Source organism: Sparus aurata, chromosome 22, assembly GCF_900880675.1.
Source record: "Sparus aurata chromosome 22, fSpaAur1.1, whole genome shotgun sequence".
NCBI classification, from domain to species: Eukaryota; Metazoa; Chordata; class Actinopteri; order Spariformes; family Sparidae; genus Sparus; species Sparus aurata.
Genome location: NC_044208.1, coordinates 22,787,325 through 22,806,868, shown reverse-complemented (window position 1 = coordinate 22,806,868; position 19,544 = coordinate 22,787,325). Strand labels below are relative to the sequence as shown.

The following is a 19,544-nucleotide window of genomic DNA, read 5'->3' as shown; positions in this document are numbered from 1 at the left end:
CCAGAATGTATCTTGAGAGGCAGTTAGTCCGTCTCAGAATGGCTGTATGATGAAGCGATGAGTCGACTGCTTCCATCGGCCTCAACAGGCTTCTGATGACCAGCACTCCCCAGAGCCACTGCTAGACTTCATTACATTACAGCTGTTAATTATAAATCTCCATCCAACTGGGCTCTGATGGCCTAAATGTGCCATAATGGGCCTCGCTTGGAAAATGGCAGTCCATTGTCAGACTGTGCAGAATAGACTGCAGCCACTTACGGGCTCCGCTAATGAATTTGTTTCTCTCTCTCTTCATTGAAAAAAAGGCGACACTTGCACGATCTGAGCTTTTTGCATTAAGGGGATGATCTTTATTGCCCAAGAATCCACCTGAGAATGAAATAGCACGGCACAGCTCGTCCAAACAAAGCTTATTTTGCATCTTTAAACATCTCTGTTGGCATAAGACATGACGTATATACAGCAAAAAAACCCACAGTACATACATTTATACTCGGCAACATCGCTGCCGTCATCTCGTCACAAAAATATGCACATTATAGTGTCACAGTACCTTGAGTAAAATAAAGGAGCAAGACTTGGGCGTTTTTTCCTTCGCTGTACTTAGATTCCCTTCATTTAACGTGTGCAGAAAAAAGACAGATTTTCAGATATAACTACTCTTCACACAAAACACACTAACAGATTAAAAGAGCGCCATCACCAGTCTCCCCCAAAACTTTATGGCTAAAAAGGAAAAAAGTAGTGCACAAATTTCATCCTACACATAGACTTCTACCATAGAGAGGACATCAGATGCCTTCCCTAATCCAGATTATACAGTATGGCAGCCATTTTTACATAGTTAAAGTTATATCTATGGGTCTACAACATCTCTACGACATTATGATCATCAAGTACACGGCGCGTACTCCGTTTATAATCACTTGAGTTTTCATGATATGGTTTTACATCAGTGCTGCAGCAGAGAAGCTAGTAAAAAATTATCTTACATTGATATCATTTAAAAATCTTTTTAAAAAAATCATTATCCACTGTAATTACTTTCATCTACTCTCCGTTAATGCCACATCAGTAAATAAAAAAAAAAAACAGCAAACGAACAGAGACACTTTTGAATAAATATCACTTTGCTGTTGTACAGTCGTACCGTGATGTTAAGTACTCTTTCCCTGAAATGTTCTAATAAAATCAGGAGGACGTTTTTTGTTTTTGTCTTATGGGTTTTCCGACCTATTAACTGCTTCCCCTTTAATCGGCTATATATGAATGTAGTGAGTAGATACTTTTGCGATACACGACACAGCAGGGATGCAGGTTTATGTGGATGTCCTACAGGCCACATTATATTACCGTGGACATATGCTGGTATTATTCAATAGTACGAGTCTTTACTCTTTGGCAAGACTTACCTCTTAGGAGACATTTACCTATTTATTTATTTATTTTTATACAAAAAAGGACAAAGAAAATCAAATCATTTAAAGGCTCTCTAAACGCACTAGAATGCAGATTAACAGGCTTCAACATGGGTGAAATAATCCAAGCGGATCTTCAAGTATCAGGTGTTTTTTTTTTGACAGAAGAAGCTCTACTTTTGGCATGTAACTGTAAATATATCTCTAGAAGGCGATTTCTCCCGTTTTTACGCTGTCTGCCCGTCCGTCTTCAGCCTTTCCGAAGCAGGTCAACGCACTTAAATTAGTGTCACAGACGGCAAAGATGACAGTGTCCTCAAATTAAACTGCTGCATTCAATCTTTCACTGGGAGTAGGAACAAGGGTCTCGCTCTAAGAGTTCCAGCTGTTTGCCTACAGAACAAACTTCCTGTCGATCGCAGGTTCAAAACTTTACTGTCAAAGCTGAAATGGACAAATACATAGTGTCAAACCACACCGTTACCCGTTATCCTTCACTTCCTGTCGATCTAACCCCTGTGCTGGAGGGTAAGGACGGAGCTAATGGCTGTCTGTGTTCGGGTCAGGCTTTGGCCTCGAGCAGTTCGAGGAACAGTTTGTGCATGGGCACGCGGCCGTCCTGTTTGATGCTGCAGAAGTGCTGGACGGCACGAGCGGCCGTCTGACGGAGGAGAGGGAGGGTCATGATCAGTTTGCCGGCCCTCCGCGGGTCCTCAGGGTGGTGGGTGACCTCGTAGTCCTGTAGGGCACCGTGAAGGACGTCCTGGAGTCTCTGAACCGCCTCTGAGTCCTCAATTTGCATGGAGTCTACAAGGAGAGATGGAATTAAGTGGCAGTCAATATAAATGAGCTCACAAGCTAGCAGGTCTGTGAGGCTAGAATTAGCGGCAGTGCTATGAAGTAAATGCTAACACTAGCATGGCAACATGCTGACAATGGCAACGCTGATATTTAGCAGGTATCATGTTAACCCAACATGTGGGGCTGAAAAAGTGAAGCTAATGCACAAGTGCCAAAAACTGCAGTTCTTTGAATATCCACTCGAACCCTGGCTACAAAAGTGAGTCGAATCCCACAGACTGCCATATTGAAATGCCCAAATTTACAGCAGAAACAAACATGATTACAGCCTCGGACAATCAACGGTTTTGGTCTCTATAGCTAACTTCCCCGTCCATGACATGCCTTTGAATTTGAACAAGGAAAAATTGGGAGATCACCACAGTTTATTGAACATGAACGTTAAGTTTCATTCTCGGGGATCATGAGGTGATCCAATAGTTGTGAAATCTTTCAGTGGAGGCCAAAGTGGTGAGTGAACTGACCGACATCTTCAATAGAGCCACGGCACAAGCTCAACTAGAGCCAGAGCCGTCCCCATAATAATACCTGAGTTAGCGAGCGCAATAGCCTTGAGGACCACGAACTCCTCCTTCTCCAGGCCCATGGTCTTGTACTTCTTCACCAGCTGCAGGATGGCGTTGTTGAGGTCGAGCAGCCCGGCCAGCTTCGACTGCTCCTCGTCCATGACGTAGTCCTCGGCATACACCAGCTTGTCCTCCAAGGCGAGCGAGCGGAACACCACCCGAAGAATCAAAATCTCCATCCAGCCGCTTTGCAGTAGACTCATCTGGTCAGCCAGCGAGAGGGAGGGGAAGCCTGGAAAGATGAGGGGATAAAATAAAAATGGACCTGTTAGCTTGGCTTTCAAAACTCGCAGATGAGAAAATTTTTAAAAATAACATTTATAAATAGGGACATGCATTATGTGAATTGTAGGAAGATTGACACTAAGCTTATATCTGTCTATTAAACATGAAGCTACAGCTAGTGATTAGCTTAGCTTAGCATAAAGACTGGCAGCACAGGGAAGCAGCTAGCCTCGATTTTGCTTGTGACCTTCGGATCTACCCGTCTCTCCTGCTCCAATCGTTATGCTAAGCTAAGCTAAGTATCTCAAATTTGCTGTTCAGTTATTATTAACTATTTAACGATAACGCCGTAACTTGTCTAAATCATCAACAAAAAAACCAAATGCAACTGGATTTCTTTCTGTTAAAATAAACAGTCCATCGATGTCGGATTCTATTATCTCAGTCTGAACATGGACCTCTCTGTCGTCGTCTCCTCGTACTTTAGACGAAAGAGATCAAGCTCAATGAATACAACAATGAATTTAAATGACCTCCGTGTTAATCGATGCTCTACATGATGATAGTAATTTGTGTATTGTATGATTGTATCATTGAATACAGGATTGTCTTGCAGCAGAGCCATTCCCTCATTGCAAAGGGCATAACAAAGGACAGAGGGAGGGAATAGGGTGGTGAATTTAATTACACTCGGTTGGACACACCCACTTTGATTGACAATTACACCCCACAGGAGCGTGATTAAACCCGCTCACGTCCCCCGCATAAACCCGCGCACACACACTCACACACGCGTTTACTGTAATTAAATAGACGGTTTTACAGAGCGAGGGGACGAAGGGGAGGCGTTTGTATTTTTGACACCATCAGTGATTGTTATCAGGATCCATGGCTCTTTACAATCACCACGGGGACGCGAGCGGCGCCCCCTTTCCCCACTATCGCTCCCTGATTGATTGGAAACGCTGTCTGTGCACGATTTCATTGGTCGATAGGGATCAGTATTCTGGCGCTGGATCATCGATCAGGGACAGAGACCTGTGCGAGCGGTGTGTGATGAAATCCCGTTGCAATATTATTGATAGAGATTGAGGACGAATACAAGTTAGGGCTTCAATAAAGACAGAGGGCAACGTTTTCAAGGGACAAATGACTTTTTCTATTCCAAAGCAGAGGGCACTGAGGGCAATAAGGAGAGGAAAATAGTCTTGTCAGTGTTAGTTGTATCATATCAACAACAACATACAGCCAGTCACACCACGGTCGCTCTCTCTCTCTCTCTCTCACACAAACACACACACACACACACACACACACACACACACACACACACACACACACACACATTTGACAGCCAAATTGCAGCACGGACTCAAAAAGGCCAAAAGCAAAGCGGGCAGTTGGTCTTTAGCCAGCTCATCTGCCAGTCTGGCCCTCAGACTTCAGCCCACGTCACTGTCAATCTGCCTGATAAGAGCCGACAGAGAGGAGGGGGGAGCAGCCAGGACAGTAGCCCCATCACACTCACCTCCCCCTGGGCAAAGAACTCAGATGGCCCGGGCCACTTCGCCCAAGACCCCGGTTCTCCCAGCGATGGGGGCCGTGTGTCCTGCCACTCATCCAGAGCTGATGTGACATGGTCATTACGCTGCTAGGAGGAGGCAGCCTTTTATTTTTTTTCTATATTCATTCTCTTTTGGTACGTCTCTTTTATCTACCTTTCTTTCGGTGCCCCCCCCCCCCCAACCTGTTCACTTCATGATGCTATTGTCCATTTCTTTCATTTTGTCTTCTCTCTCATGATCTCTGTCGTCTCAGCTCAAGTCACTCTCGTAGTTTCCTCTTCCCTTTTCTCTTCATCTGCCATTTTATTTTTCTGCTTCATCTCCTCTCTGTTGTTCTCCCTTTTTCAAAGCAAATGCCAACCTCTATTTTCTACTGTTTGTATTTTTATACTGAAATCCTTCTTTGACAAATGAATTCATCATCTGCTAAAGGTTTAATCTGATGTGTTGAGGAAAATATGCTTATTTGATTTCTTGTCAAGAGTTAGCTCAGAAGATTCATACCGCTCACCAGCAGCCAGTTAGCTTAGCTTAGCATTTACACTGGATAAGGGATAACAGGTTCTGCACATAGCTACTGCAGCTGCAAGAGGAGAGAGCCAGACCTTCTGAAAGATTACTTTTGAACCTTTGGGATTCAAAAAGTGGATTTATCTTCACTCCTATTTATCAACCTGACTACAGCAGCATCCAAGACTTTGACTGTCTGGTGTTTACGCACTGCAGGTCTTGCTTGCTAACGTCAGCTCACGGCTAGCGTACAGTAAAGTAATCTGGTTGTTTTGGGGCGGATAAACACTTTATGAGTAACACAAGTGATCCTGTGGTCAAACTCACTTCTTTGGTGTTGACTACACCTGTAAACAACCACCACTGCTAATGATAATGTTTCTGACAGACAAGATGATGTTTTAAAGTTTGAATGTACGTTAAGTTTACTCGCATTTGCTGAATTTCCAAATCCCTGAAACAGGCAACCACATGAAATGCATCGTTACCTTAAGTAAATTTAGACAACTCAACAATATATATAACAAAGATTTAGTCATTTTTTGATGTTTTGATGCAGAATTCCTACATATTATAACTTTGAAATTAATCATTTAAACGGTAACAACCTGCCTGTGCTGATCAGGTCTTTAAAAATTGGCCAAAATGGATGTAAATTGTTCCTCGTAACGTATCTTTTATTTCATTTCATTTCATTTTTGGTGACATTTCAAAACTATGAGTAAAATTTGCCTGACAGTTGGATGAATATGTGGCTGCCTGTCTCTCTCTCTCTCTCTCTCCCCCCTCAGGTGGGTATCTGCTGTGTGTTTTTCGTCCGCCTCTCACCGCTGCGCCGCTCTCCCAGCCAGAGCCTCCACTGGCAAAAGGGGCTACAAATACACCCATCAGTCGGACTCCGTCTGTCTCGTGCGCTGACAGTAAAGAGCCGATGACGGGGGAAAAGAGGCAGACAGCAACGGCCCGAGGGGTGAGAAGAGGGGGAGGGGGAGGAGGAGGAGGAGAAGGTGGTGAGGCTCTTCTTCCTCTTTTTTTTTTTTAACCAGAACAATGGAAATGCTGATGAGCGACACCAAACTCCAACACACACACACTCGAATGGCTGTTTCATGTCCACCATGTAGGATGAAATACCAGGACAAATACAGTAGAGATACAAGCACACACACACACACACACACGCACACCTGCTTTGTTTGTTTTGTAAGCATTTCAGAGACAAGACATCAACAAAAAGCCCAGGTGTTTCCCTGGTTATGTTTTGGGTTTGGATAACTAAGGCTGATAAAGCAGTCGGGGCTTCAGTTGGAGGAAGAAAGACGATAAGAAAACAAGACGGAAGAAATGAAGAGAGATGATAACACCTCGAAACAGATGAACGACAATCTCTATAAATGGGTATTAGGCGTAGTTGAGACTAATATTTCCCTATGCATCATTTTAAACCCATTTCTGACTTTAAAGTACATTTCTGAGGGTTTGAACAATTTCAAGGTAAAGCATGAATTTGCAGTGACCGACCCGCTGGTGTATCTCGGCCATTGTTGCCAATTGCGACCAATTGTTTCATCCACAACTCAAATTTGTTCAATTTGCAATGATGAGAAAAGCAGCAAATCTCCACATTTGAGAAGCTGGAATGATGAATGAATGACCAAACGTGTTGTGCTGCTGCTAACAGAAATTTAACAGGCAGCAATGTTTATAACAGATTAATCATTTGAGTTATTTTTGCCAAAAAATCAGTTGGTCACACAAATTGTAAAATGTGCTGCTTTCCTCTATTTTGTCATTGCAAAACTGAATAACTCTGTGTTTCGGACTGCTGCTCCAATGAAACAGCAATCTAAAGACACCAACTTGCACTTTTTAGGAATTTATCACTATTTTCCAATCAAGGATTCAATGTTTAATTGATTACCCGAAAAATAGCAAAAATGTTGGAGGCCTAAACTGTTGTCAATTAACACTTCAATAATTGATTGAATGAATGAGAAACAATACTGGTGTTCTCTTATAAATGTAACATTTATTGTACTATTTCTACTTGCAACAAAAAATAAATTTGGGAGAAATTAGTTTGTTATTTCAGAGCAGCTCACAACCAGGTGCGTCCCGAAACGCACCTGTGAAAAATGCTTCTGTTTGTCAGCTGTGAGTGTTGCAATGGTCTCCAAAGCCCGGTATCAGAGGCAGACCTGCAAACCTCTGCTTCCTATTACAACCGCCAGCATAGCTGCATACCAGCGTTTTAATCCCACTAATCTGTCAGAATGCACCTCCTCTCTCCTTTCCACTCTCTCATCCAAAAGTAAAGAAAAAAAAAACCACTCTGGACATCCTTTCTGCTGTTCCCGTGTCAGAGGAGAAGCTGAGAGTGTTCCAAGTGTCTGGAGGATTTCCGTAATTCAGAGGCGTCCGCGGCCCAGGAAATGAATTAAAACCTCCAGGTGGCCACTGGTCATCTGCTTGATATATTAGGAACACACATTGGTCGGCAAGGGCACGCTACGCATGCACACAGACACACACGCGCGGATAGAGGATGACTGACAGATAACACACAGTCGCGCCAACATGCCCTCGCTCCCCCGGGCATCCAGTGAGTGTCTTGGCAACCACAAGTCACAACAATCTCCTCCTCTGATCTGATTACAGACTTAATGTGAGCTAATGTGTTCTGGAAAACAGCTGACTGACTGACTGAGTGACTGACTGACTGACTGAGTGAGTGTGGCTGGGGGTTTGAGTCTGAATTCCTACCTGGGATGTGTTTGGCCCAGCCGATGTTGACCACCAGCTCCCTGTCAGCCAGGTCGCACAGCGTGGTCAGAGCCTTGATATCACTCTCGGGTACGGTCGGGTCCGGCATGGCGTAGATGCCCTCGGGCTCGGCCACCAGCAGCAGAGACACCACCTTGTTCTCTACCGAGCCACTAACAGTGACTGAGAGAGTAAAATTAGATTTATATTATTATAACTACCTTTATTTCATCAAGTAATCTAAGTGAGATGAAATATCAAATAACCGGTTGATATAGTGAAACGGGCATGCATACAAACACCATAAGACACAACGACAGTTCTTAATAGGTCAGAAATTAAAAGTTTAAAGTTGCACAGTGGTATGAGACATGCAAGGTCAAGACGTACAGCATTGTATTGTATATCTCATATTGTATCATATTGTATCATATGTATCGTATCATATCATATCGTTTCGTATCGTATTGTATCGTATCATATCATATCATATCATCATATATCATATCATATCATATCATTTCATTTCGTATTGTATCGTTTCGTATTGTATCGTATCGTATCGTTTCGTATTGTATCGTATCGTTTCGTATCGTATCATATCGTTTCGTATTGTATCGTATGGTATCATATCGTATTGTATCATATCGTATCATATCGTTTCATATTGTATCATATTGTAAGAAACTGTTAATTTAGTCTCACTAACTTCACAATAATGTACCACAGCCATGTTTTTAACACACACACATATATGTAACATAAGATTTTGTTCTTACACATACACGTTTTTTTCTGAGGCAAGGCATTCTGTGGGTGCAGATACGGGCTATTCTCAGCGTCTATTCTCCTCTTGTACTTCTGCCTGCCGCCTCGAACCCGGTCAAGACGCACACCTACAGAAAGAAAACACAAACACAGGACATTAATGATGCAACTGACATAATCAATCGCCCATTAAATATACATGTCTGGGGGTCTGTTTTTAAAAATACAACAAGAAAAACATTCTTGTTTGATTGAATGGTTAAAATGGAATCTATATTGAGAGATTACAGTCAAATCATGGTAAACTTGGGCTTCAGGAACAATCTAAAAGTAATCAGATAAAGTGAGTGGATGAGTATTTATAATGGAAGGACTATAATTTATCATGAATTTAACATTCATGAGCATTGATGAAAAGAGAAATGTCTCCAAACATAAAACCTCCGTCTGGGTTTGACCTTCAATCAGTGTGCAAACGTTTTTTTTCATCAGAATTTAGACGAATTCAAACAGGTAATCAGTTATTAAAGAGGCTTCATGTTGACCACGGTCAGCCATCAGGATGTTGCCCAATCATCCGCTCACATGTCTTAACGATCCCAAGGAGACCGAACAGGACACGTCTAATGCCGGCAGAGCAGCGTGCATCCTGAAACACGACACCCAACAATTTTAGAGCAGCCGATGACAACTGCTCATCTTAACGAGGCATTGTGGTAACCTTGTCACCATGCCGATGGGGATTTAAGAGTGTGTGTGTGTGTGTGTATGTGTGTGCAGGGAACAGTTAGCTAAGGAAAAGCTGATTGGATTCATGTTCATAGAGGACAAACACACATACTGAGTGTAACAGTCGGCAAGTGCGTCTGTAAAGAAACTGTGTGTGTGTGAACGTGACTCAGGAGGCCTTTAGTAGTGGTGTTGGGTTACCTGATCTACGCAGTGTAAACGGCCACAGTGGCCTCTGGGTGGATCTATAACGGCACTCGTGCCTGAAAGAGACACTCTGAAGGTATTATTTGCCCACTTGACACCTCAGGCTGATACTCCATCCTCATGAGCCTGCCGCCTCCTGTACTTATTCTTACTTATGCATATATTTATACATCCACATCCACATTGACTAACACAATGTCCTCTTAAACGGTAGTATACAATGTGTTGTAGGGTTACATCAGTTCATGGAAAGGTTCTTAGTTATTGGCACCATGAGTTCGTGAAGCTATTTTGAGTCATTTTATAGAGAAGCTATTACCATTACAACAATTTTACAGGATTTCTGCTGTATTAATTAATGTGCCATGAACGGGGATAAAATAAAGATATGATGGAAGGACTCATAACAAAGCAGTGGTGTGAGAATGTGGCCTGTGACCTTCACTGTAAGCCAACAGGCCTTTCCATAAGACCATTATGAAATATCGTGCTCAGGTGTTGTATCATAGCGCATGTCAGCATTTAAAGGTTGAGAATTAAAACATCCTTGAAGGTCATTTTTACAGTGCTGTATATGAGGCTCCTTACTCTACATGATGGGGTCACAAGTATTTGTGTATTTGAGTTTTTCTCTCAGCTCTTCTGACAGGTTTGAAGTGGATCTGAAGACGCTGGAGGTGTTTACATTGACCCTAAAAATCCTAATGATGGTCCAGTTAGAAATAGAAGAGACGGAGAAGGAATTTTCAGTGGGGCTGAGAAAGGTGATGTAAACCCTTAAATGCACAGTATGTCATTTCTGCTGCTCAGGCTCTTTCAATCAAAACAGAACTCAAGACATAAGAAGCGAGGGATCATGGGAGTTGCTGTCTTGGTTGGTAAACGACTGCCTATGCTAATGAAAATCTATCTACATAATTCTCACAGAAGTTTTAACTCACAGTTCTATGTTTTAAAAGTTTTATTCAGCCCATATTTAGTCATGAGACACTCCGCAAACTTGAAAAATGTGTACGTACACGAGTCATGTAGTCACCTTGATAGATTTTAATTTAGAAGCATTGCGTAGTAAATCTCTAATCCGATCATTTCTCTCTGAATGTAATAAATATATTCTTCCTGTGCAGATTTGCCCCACATGAGGGGTGACATTAGGTGGTGTAAACGAGTTTCTGGGAGGGACAGAAACATGGCAAATGTATAACGTAACAACACCATCGCAAGACCTTCTAACAATCTCATGAAGTTATATATAAATTCAGCATCAATCCAATTAAACAAGCAGCCCTAACAGCAATGAAATATAAACTTTTATAATCTGATTGTCTGTTGTTGCCACAATCAACCAGTAGATGTTCCTCTGTGAGAGGCCGTAGATGGTGAACTGCCTAAAAAAGTTGAAATTCGAGAAAACCTTTAGCTTCATCCATTACTTTGATGTTTCCGGCAGAACTGCTTCGGTGCATATGAACATACCTTTTATTGGTTCACTTTATTGAGCATCCGTGTAATTGGATTAGGAATCTCTGATCAGAACGATTTCATTTTCAGATCTCAATAAATAAATATGTTTGCGACCGTTGAAAGCTCCAGAATAAAAGAGTTCGTAACTTGACCTTTTGTTGGGATGCTCCATCAAAATTAATCTGATCAAACATCAGCCCGAGTTCAGATTCTTCAAGTCTTCAAAACATTTTTTTCCCAGCTCCACATGACATTTGGTCCAACGATTGTGGGCAGGGTAAAGACGTGAGTGGGCAGTTTTGGGGTTAAGCGGATGAAGTGAAAAGCTTGTAGCCAAGAAGATGAGCTGGGCATTAAAGAAGAGATTGGTCAGGTAAACCCAACACCCCCCGCCCTCCGACCTTCTTGTGATGTCATAAGGGGCAAATAGTAATTGTGGATTATCCTGGGCGCACGGCAGGTGTCACTCCGAGGCGTGAGCCGAGGGATGAGGGTGCTTACAGTAGCGTGTGTTGTCATCAGATTTAACAAACTGTCGGCAAACACTGGATTAAATCACAGGACTTTGGTTGTTCGATTTGTAGAGAGCGCGCATGTCATACGGGTATATTTGTGTGTGTGTTCGTGCTCAGATCTGACAGTTATTCCAACACACACATCTGAGCTAAGTGTAACTCTTCAAAGTGGAATGTGCTGACAACCAGAAGGCCGAGAATAGCTTTGGTGGATAACAGACGCACACACACACCTCCCTGTTCGTCTGCACGGCCCATCAGAGTTCGATAAACACAGACTACTCAGACATTGATCTATTTTTTGCCACTTTCATCACTCCGCCTTCTTTTTGAGGGTGTCTGGATCTTCACATGAGAGGCTTTACAGGGTCCCAAAACGCACACGGCGTAGCAGGATCAGGAACACTGACATCCAGACGCTGATCCGGACGGATCCACGTTAACGTGTTTTAGTGGCTGCACTCTTCTCCCTCGCCTCCATCACTACTGCTGCTGCTGCCACCTGCATGTGTTCAGTATAAACAATCCCACACTTCTCAGATATTGTGACAAATGTACACACGGCTGAACCCAACGCCACTGTGGCGTTTCCTTCCCTCTCATTAACAAGAGGAAAGGATTTGGAAAGTTGGCAGCAGAGAGCACACATACCGTTCTGTTCTGATGCTTTTCTCAGTATACAGATTAACACAGCGTGGCTGACACACCTGAGAGTAAATAACCACATCCAACAGGAAGTCCGGATGACACAGTGTTTATTTTGCCAGCTTTTTTTTTGTTTTCCTAGTCTTTGTCCCGTGTCAAATGTCCCTGATATTTCATCATATTCAGGCAACCTCATCCTGTTTTTTAGTCAAATAACTTTTGTTTTATTCTATCTACTATTTCTAATTTGAGTCATCTGATTTAATTGAACATTTCAGACAGTTAAGTCCAGAAAAAATAATTTATAATTTTCTAATGGAAAACACATGTTGAATGAGTAAGAATGACACTTGACAGACGAGGCACTGTATTCCCCGTCTGTCTGAAACACTCCTGTTTTAGCTCCTGTCTCTTTAAGGCACGCCTCCTGAATACTCAGTCTCATCTGATTGGTCAGCTCACACACGCCTGACCCAGCGCCGGTAAAAACAACAAAGCAGCTTTGCTAAATCATTTCTTAAGGGCCAAACTAGGCTTGATTAATGAATATCTGTGGCATGGTGACGTAGTGTGATGTCACAAAGTCACAGAATTAAAGGTGGGACTACTGGCGAGGCGTTTTAGGAGCAACCTCTGTCAGTGCAGACGTATACAAAATATATACAAAACACTGAAAGAAAGGAAAAAAATAAGGATAATTGGTTTCCTTTGAAACTATTATAAAATAATAAAATAAAAAGTATTTTTTGGTTGCCTAAAGTAAAAATATGTGGTCTCCCCTTCTTTGTCGACAAAGATAAAGATAGATTTGGTTAATAGGTTGTCTTCTTTTATGAACAATATTGCGTCTTGATCTAGTTGCAGTTAGTGTTTAATGGCGAGGTATTATGGAGGCACTGCTGCACCACTGACCATATTTCTTCGTGGGCATAAACCATTAAAACACAGGCTCACACCATAACGTCTGTATGATATGTTGTACTTTTTAAATATTGCACACATTTTGCTAACATGCATGTTTTTACTGCCCTCAGAAGCGACAGCAACAGTAGAATTGAGCACTAAACGGGGCTTAATCAAATCCGGCCCGCGGTCTATATGTCTTTTAGCCGTGTATTTAATACGGCTCTGACTCTGCCCGTTAAACCTCACAGCTCCTCTGTCTCTGCCTTTACTGCGGCCTCTCCGGGGAAGAGGGGCATTACGAGACACGGTGAGGCGCGTTACGAGGGCGCTTACGACGGGAGTTACGAGGGGCAGTTCGCATTTCACGGAGGTCCAGGAATCCCACAAGGCATCTGGAGGTATTTACGAGGGGGGAGGGAGAGCAAAAGGGGGGTGGTGGCGAGGGGAGGTGGGGTTGAGAGGCGGCCTGGGATGCTGCCGATGCCCCTACCCTGTTAAAAGCAGCCAATTTAGAAAAAAAAAGGGCAGGCGCGCACTCGCTCACAAAAAACACACATAGGTGTGCGCATAAAAGTGTGTTTAAACAAAACACACAAACCGATACGTGAGTAAAGATGCAATAATTCTGTGTATCCATAACTCACGCACACATTTAGGAACCCACACAGCAGCAATAAACAGATACTGGAGATGAGTAGGGGGTATTAAAGGATCATTCCAGTTTATTACAACTGGGATCTTATTTTCATAGTTTGGGCCGACCGTTTCTATTGGTTATGATAACATACTGAGGAGAGTAATTGCTGAGGATCGGGGGGGGAACATGGCGACATAGCTACAGTAAAAGTCTGACAGCGCAAGAAAAGAGCGGTCTGACGATGGCACGGGTTGTAAACAAGTCTCACAGGTTGTCACATTGTCACTTTATTAGCTGATAAAATCAATAGCGAGTGCATCCAAAATGAGAAACTATGTAACATGCTGTAGGTTGGTCCACACTGAATAATCTTTATGTTAACTCTGATGTGCAGTTTAATGTTAGCTAGCCGCCATGACAGCGCTAACATATGAGGGCACGAGAGCTTAATAATCCAAAATGGAGGAAGGTATTATAGATTTTTGTTTAGCATCCCCCATCGAAGTATAAAGAAGCGTAATGTAGAGTTATGAGACAGGATTCAAGGGTAGAAATACGTTGCTATAAATAAACTGTCCTGAATACAAGTAAATGTCAATTAAATGCATCATCTTTACATTTATTATCCCCCAGTTCATGTTTTTATCTCCCCTCTCGCCCGTCTTCCTTATCAGCTCTCGGCCCTCCACAGCCTGTAGCAAGTGGACAGTACATCAGGAGGTCGCTAATGATTTCCTTTTTGAGTCGCTTCTAAATCTGAAGGCTTTGAATGTTTAAAACAGAGCAGTTCGCCTAATTTAAAGCTCAACCTCAAGAACATACACCTGCAAAGTTGCGTAGTTGACCGTTTTAAGCACTAGCCTAAAAAGTAACAGAAGGCCGAAGAGTCCAAAATGGAGGAAGGTATTATACTGTAGTTTTTTGTTAAATATCCTCTGTCGAAAAATAGATGGTTTACAGTTACAAGAACTGGTTGAAGGGTAGAAATAAGAAAAAATTTGTCGACCTTGTCAATCATCCCGTTAGCTAATAAGCTGCTAGCTTTCCTCCCCTCTTTCCTATTTACTATTTAATGACTAAACAACTGAATGCTTCATCTTTACATCTACTATCCCTTATAGCTTGTTGTTAACTGTCCTCTGTTACAGGGTTTACAGTTATGAGACAGGATTCAACAGTAGGAATATGTTTTATTAAATAAAGTGTGTCAACTAACCTTACTGTCCCGTTAGCTAACAAGCTGCTAGCTTTCCTTCCGTCTTTCTTCTTCACTAACTATTTAATGAATAAATCTGTTTCCTGGGAACAATGAACTACGTCATCTTTACGTTTACTATCCCTCAGATACACACAAGCACACGTTTTATCTGCTCTCTACGCTTTACTATCATCTCTCGGCCCTCCACAGCATGCGGCAAGTGGCCGGCACAGCAGGAGGTCGCTAATGTTTTCCTTTTTGAGTCACTTCTAAATCTGGACAACAATATGTCACCAGACTGGCACACAGTCGGACTAAAGGGAGCACCTGACCGCTGTCAGAGACGCTCTGTGCGGTATGTATACATGTCAACACTCTTTGTACATAGCATCGAGCATACATAGTGAAGTTAGCTGAACAAAAACGTTGGAGGTGTTGGCTAAAAATTATTCAGATTTAGGAGAAGTAGTGTGTCACAGAGCAATGGGCCGTGTCGGGTAGATTACTTGTCCAGTTTGAAAAAATTTTGTTTTTTTTTAAGTCAGTAACCTATTTCAATTTTAAAGAGCCCCTGGCAACAACTCGCTCCATTATCTCACTAGCTCCTGCAGTGATACACACTACTACACACACGCACACTGGCAGATTTCCAGGGGCTATTTTAGAGAAGCACTAGTGAACCAAAGACTGACATAATTTAACAGTTAGTAGCCCTCTCCTCCTCCTCCTCCTCCTCCTCCTCCTCAAACATTCGGCTTTGCATTGTTCAGCCCTGTGTTTACTACACACAGACACACACACACACACACACACACACACACACACATCACAGCTGGCACTATGGGACTGAAGTTTAACTGTCAAACGTTTTAGGTTTCACTGGAGTCTACAGAACCACAGTACATGCCATCACCAGTTTATCAGGTGAGACTCTCAGCTGGTAATCAGGGTATTGTTACCAGGAATGCACAACAAAGAAAACTGCAGTCGGGCTTGTGTGAGCCGTCACTCCAAGGGTTGTTTTTTTTTTCGCCGTCTCAACTGTCTTAAGGCGTGAGGTTTTGAACTTCTGCCAAGTCCACCGACCCGATCAATGCCGGAAAAAAGCAACTCAAACAATGATTTGACTCGGGTCTTGGATAGATTTTTGGTGTATAGCTGACCTTCTCTCAACATGCCCACAGCCAGACACTTCACGAATCGACAGGCCTGGCAGGATTTCCTCCTCCTCTTGGTGATTTCACATTCATTGGACGCCGGGCAGCTGTATTCAATGTTACCTGGAGGGGACAAGAGAAGATGAGGATCACATTTTTTTTAAATCCCAGAGGAGACAATGGAGCAATAAAACAATAATCATAATGGGTCATTCTCTCTTCGTTGCGTTCTGTCAAAATTTCTCATTTACATTCAGATGTCAGCAGTTGGATTTTAAACTAAATCGTGTCACAGCAGGAGATCTTAAAGGAGTATTCCCCTTATTTAGAAATGCAATTTTATAAAGTTTGGGAACTTACGAGAGTCTTTCATTGGACCTTGCCCGCCTGGTGAACACTCACTCTGTTACAAAACCTCAGAACCTGACATAAATCTGATGATGTCATATTAATGTCTTCATCAGGGTTATTCCCCAGACTTAATGTAGCTCCCTTGGTAGCCACCGAAGACATTAAATGACGTTACTCGCAGGTCGTGAAGTAAAGTGAACTTCATGTGTAAAATCAGTGGGCTGAACCTTTAAATTCATAAGAAATAAACATTCTCATTAATTTTGGCTGTATCGTTCACAATCAGTGCGACCACATACAAAAAAAAAACAAGCCGCCAACACCTAATTGGGAGTAACAGCCACTGCAGCCAAATGTGCACATTAAGCCCGATGGCGTTCGGCCAGTTGCAGGCGCTCTCAGCTGCCACACTCGATCAGAAACAGGAAGCATCTGATGAGCCAGACATCAGATCTCCCCGTTTGATCTGACAGCCTCTCATCCTGTTTGCCCTTTGAACCCTTCTACAGTGGCCAACTTCTAGAGGCCCAAACGCCAACGCAGTCTGCCAGCCTTCGCCGACCCGGGCAACGAGCCGACAGAGCACAAGTCGATGGTTTTAAAAAAAAAACTCCCACGCTGCACGCGGCTGGCTCTCGCCACCGACAGATTTTCAGGGCTGGAGCGAAATGCAGACACACTCAGCACCATATGTTATCTGAAGCTCTAAAGCCCAAACTCAAACATGTTGACTATACACACCATGTGCTGAAATGTTAACCGCATATCAGCTGTTTGCAAACAGGTCTTCATTTAAAACCCTGGTGCGGTTTGAGGTGGACGCTGCGAGCTAACTGATCGGGGCTCGTTTATACCAAAACAAACGCTCAGGGTGCGACTGCATCTGCGCTGTGTTGCTCGTAAAACAGGTTTATATGATGCCGGAAGACATTATCAGCCACGCACGACAAACTCTGTTACTAAGTATAAAACTGGGCATGTTTCCGTGCACAAATGTGTGTTTTGTGTGTGTGTTCCCGCCTTACCCTGGATGGTCCTCTTGAAGAACGCCTTGCAGGCCTCGCAGGACGCCACGCCATAGTGGTAGCCCGAGGCCACGTCACCACACACCAGACACAGCCGCTTGGCCACCGTGCCCAGCATGAATTCACACTTAACTGGGCTTTCTTCTTCACCAAACCTCCTGGAAGAAGAAGGGAGAATCAGAGAACGTGCTCAGATAGTAACAGTATATCCTTTCCACAACACAGCCCAGGACAACACGTACACCGACCTGTTCGTTACGACATTGTTGGCCAACCCTGCTGCGTGACCGTAGAGGCCTGGCGAGTCCAGTCCATTGCTGTGATTGAGGCCTTTGACCGGGGGCCCGTAGCTGGAGTTGGTGTCCGAGGACGTGCTTCCAGGGCTGGGCTGTGCCGGGCTGACGTCGCCCTGAGAGCTGGGGCTGGGGCTGGAGGGCTCACGCTTTATAGTGGAGGGACAGCTGGGGTCCAAGCCCCTCACTGACATCCTGCCGAGATGTCTGGAGAAAAGAAGAGCCGAGAGGGGAAATGAGGTGAAAATGTACCAAATTTGATTGAACCTGCACCTTATTGTAATGCATATTCATGACGGCGAGAGGTTTGACTTTCAGGTCAGCTTTATATTAGGAGTCACCTTGGTGTCGTTATTAATATTAATGGCTGGTAATTGACCCGCAAGTCTGTGCGGCTTTGATTAGTTTTATTAAGTCAGGCATCATTTACACGATAGCAATCTTGCAATAAGAAACTTGGAAAGTTATTACCATTAAAGGAACAGGTCAACCGAAACTTAAGATTGAGTCATTATCCCTGAACAGTCGAAGTAGATGGGGACTTGTTTTAAAAGGATCTATTCAGCTCGTCTGGCGTAAAAAAAGCAATTCTCAGGAAGCCTCGAGATCCCAAAAATAATTTAAAAGGTTGTATTTACACTTGCTTTAAAGCCAAAGTCTTCACTGTGGCCATTAAGCTAAAAGCTCAACCACACATCGAGGGTGTAAATAACGTCTTTTCAAATCGAATTGGAGACTTGGATTACACCGGATGAGCTGTGTGGAGCCTTGTTAAGTCGCGATCTACTGCAACGTTGCTTTTACTGGGAAGCTCCAGAAATGTTTTACGAAACCCTGAAACTTTACCCGACTTTCCATCGCCGTGCAGTTGAGTAGATAATGACTGGATTTTCATCTTTGGGTGACCTGTCCCTTTAATTTATGTATTTCCAATCCACATACAGAACTACACGGGCTCTTAAAGCTCATCCTTTTCTTCTCATCAGTCTCCCAAAGTCTCTCCACATCTCCACCCATCTTCACCCGTGCGTCCATCCATCGCGGCCCTATCTAAACCAGCCGTTTGGGATTTCCCACATATGCAAAGCCGCTGTCCATTACACTGCTTTGTTTTCAAAGAGGGAGATGGCTTAAGCAAACCTAGGGAAATAGCCCCACCAGCAATCATCCGCATCATCATCACCACCACCATCGCCATCATGTTTAATCCAACCCCTTCGCGCTTGTATTTTTTCCCCCCCCTGCCTCTTAAAACCCTCTCTCTATTGTCTCTATTGTCTCTTTGTGTCTCTCTCAGTTACTCATCACACCCGACCTGTCAAACACTCTGCCGCCTGCAACGGCGAGCGCGTTGTTACAACAGTTAACAGCTGGAAAATGTGGGGAGATTAAAAACATCTACTCAGTGAGAAATTAACAGATGCTTTACAGCGTAATAATGGGAATAAAATGTCACCCCGTGCTCATTTTTGAACAGTTTCCCGAGCGACATACTTTGCTTTTTCCGATGATAATTAAATCTAAGTATTTTTTAATTACTCGACGCATTACGTGCTGTGTGTCCTGGCGTTGCTCGCATATTTTTAGACGTTCCATGCTCTAAGAATAACTCCATGACGCCGCTTGAAATAAAATCTTCTTCGAGGGCCTGCATGTTAAAGTGTGTATCATTACTTTATTATTGGATTACAATGTGACCACAACAGACTCTCTGTCACCACGCAGAGGAGAAAAAAAA

General features: G+C 43.2%; 1 protein-coding gene across 6 annotated transcripts in view; it reads right to left on the bottom strand.

Moving 5' to 3' along the window:
• Nucleotides 1-325: 325 nt before the first annotated feature.
• Nucleotides 326-19,544, bottom strand: part of LOC115574595 (estrogen-related receptor gamma-like) — a 33,183-nt gene continuing 13,964 nt past the window's right edge. For 5 of the 6 annotated variants that reach the window (XM_030406232.1, XM_030406230.1, XM_030406231.1 and 2 more), the window contains exons 2-8: nucleotides 17,762-18,013; nucleotides 17,514-17,671; nucleotides 16,144-16,260; nucleotides 8,691-8,807; nucleotides 7,912-8,094; nucleotides 2,811-3,080; nucleotides 326-2,228 (exon numbers count right to left, since the gene is read on the bottom strand). In XM_030406232.1, the coding sequence (XP_030262092.1) occupies nucleotides 1,984-2,228; nucleotides 2,811-3,080; nucleotides 7,912-8,094; nucleotides 8,691-8,807; nucleotides 16,144-16,260; nucleotides 17,514-17,671; nucleotides 17,762-18,000 (1,329 nt within the window). In that variant the 5' untranslated portion in view covers nucleotides 18,001-18,013 and the 3' untranslated portion in view covers nucleotides 326-1,983. The remainder of the gene's footprint in view (nucleotides 2,229-2,810; nucleotides 3,081-7,911; nucleotides 8,095-8,690; nucleotides 8,808-16,143; nucleotides 16,261-17,513; nucleotides 17,672-17,761; nucleotides 18,014-19,544) is intronic. The other variant, XM_030406229.1, reaches the window with a different exon arrangement.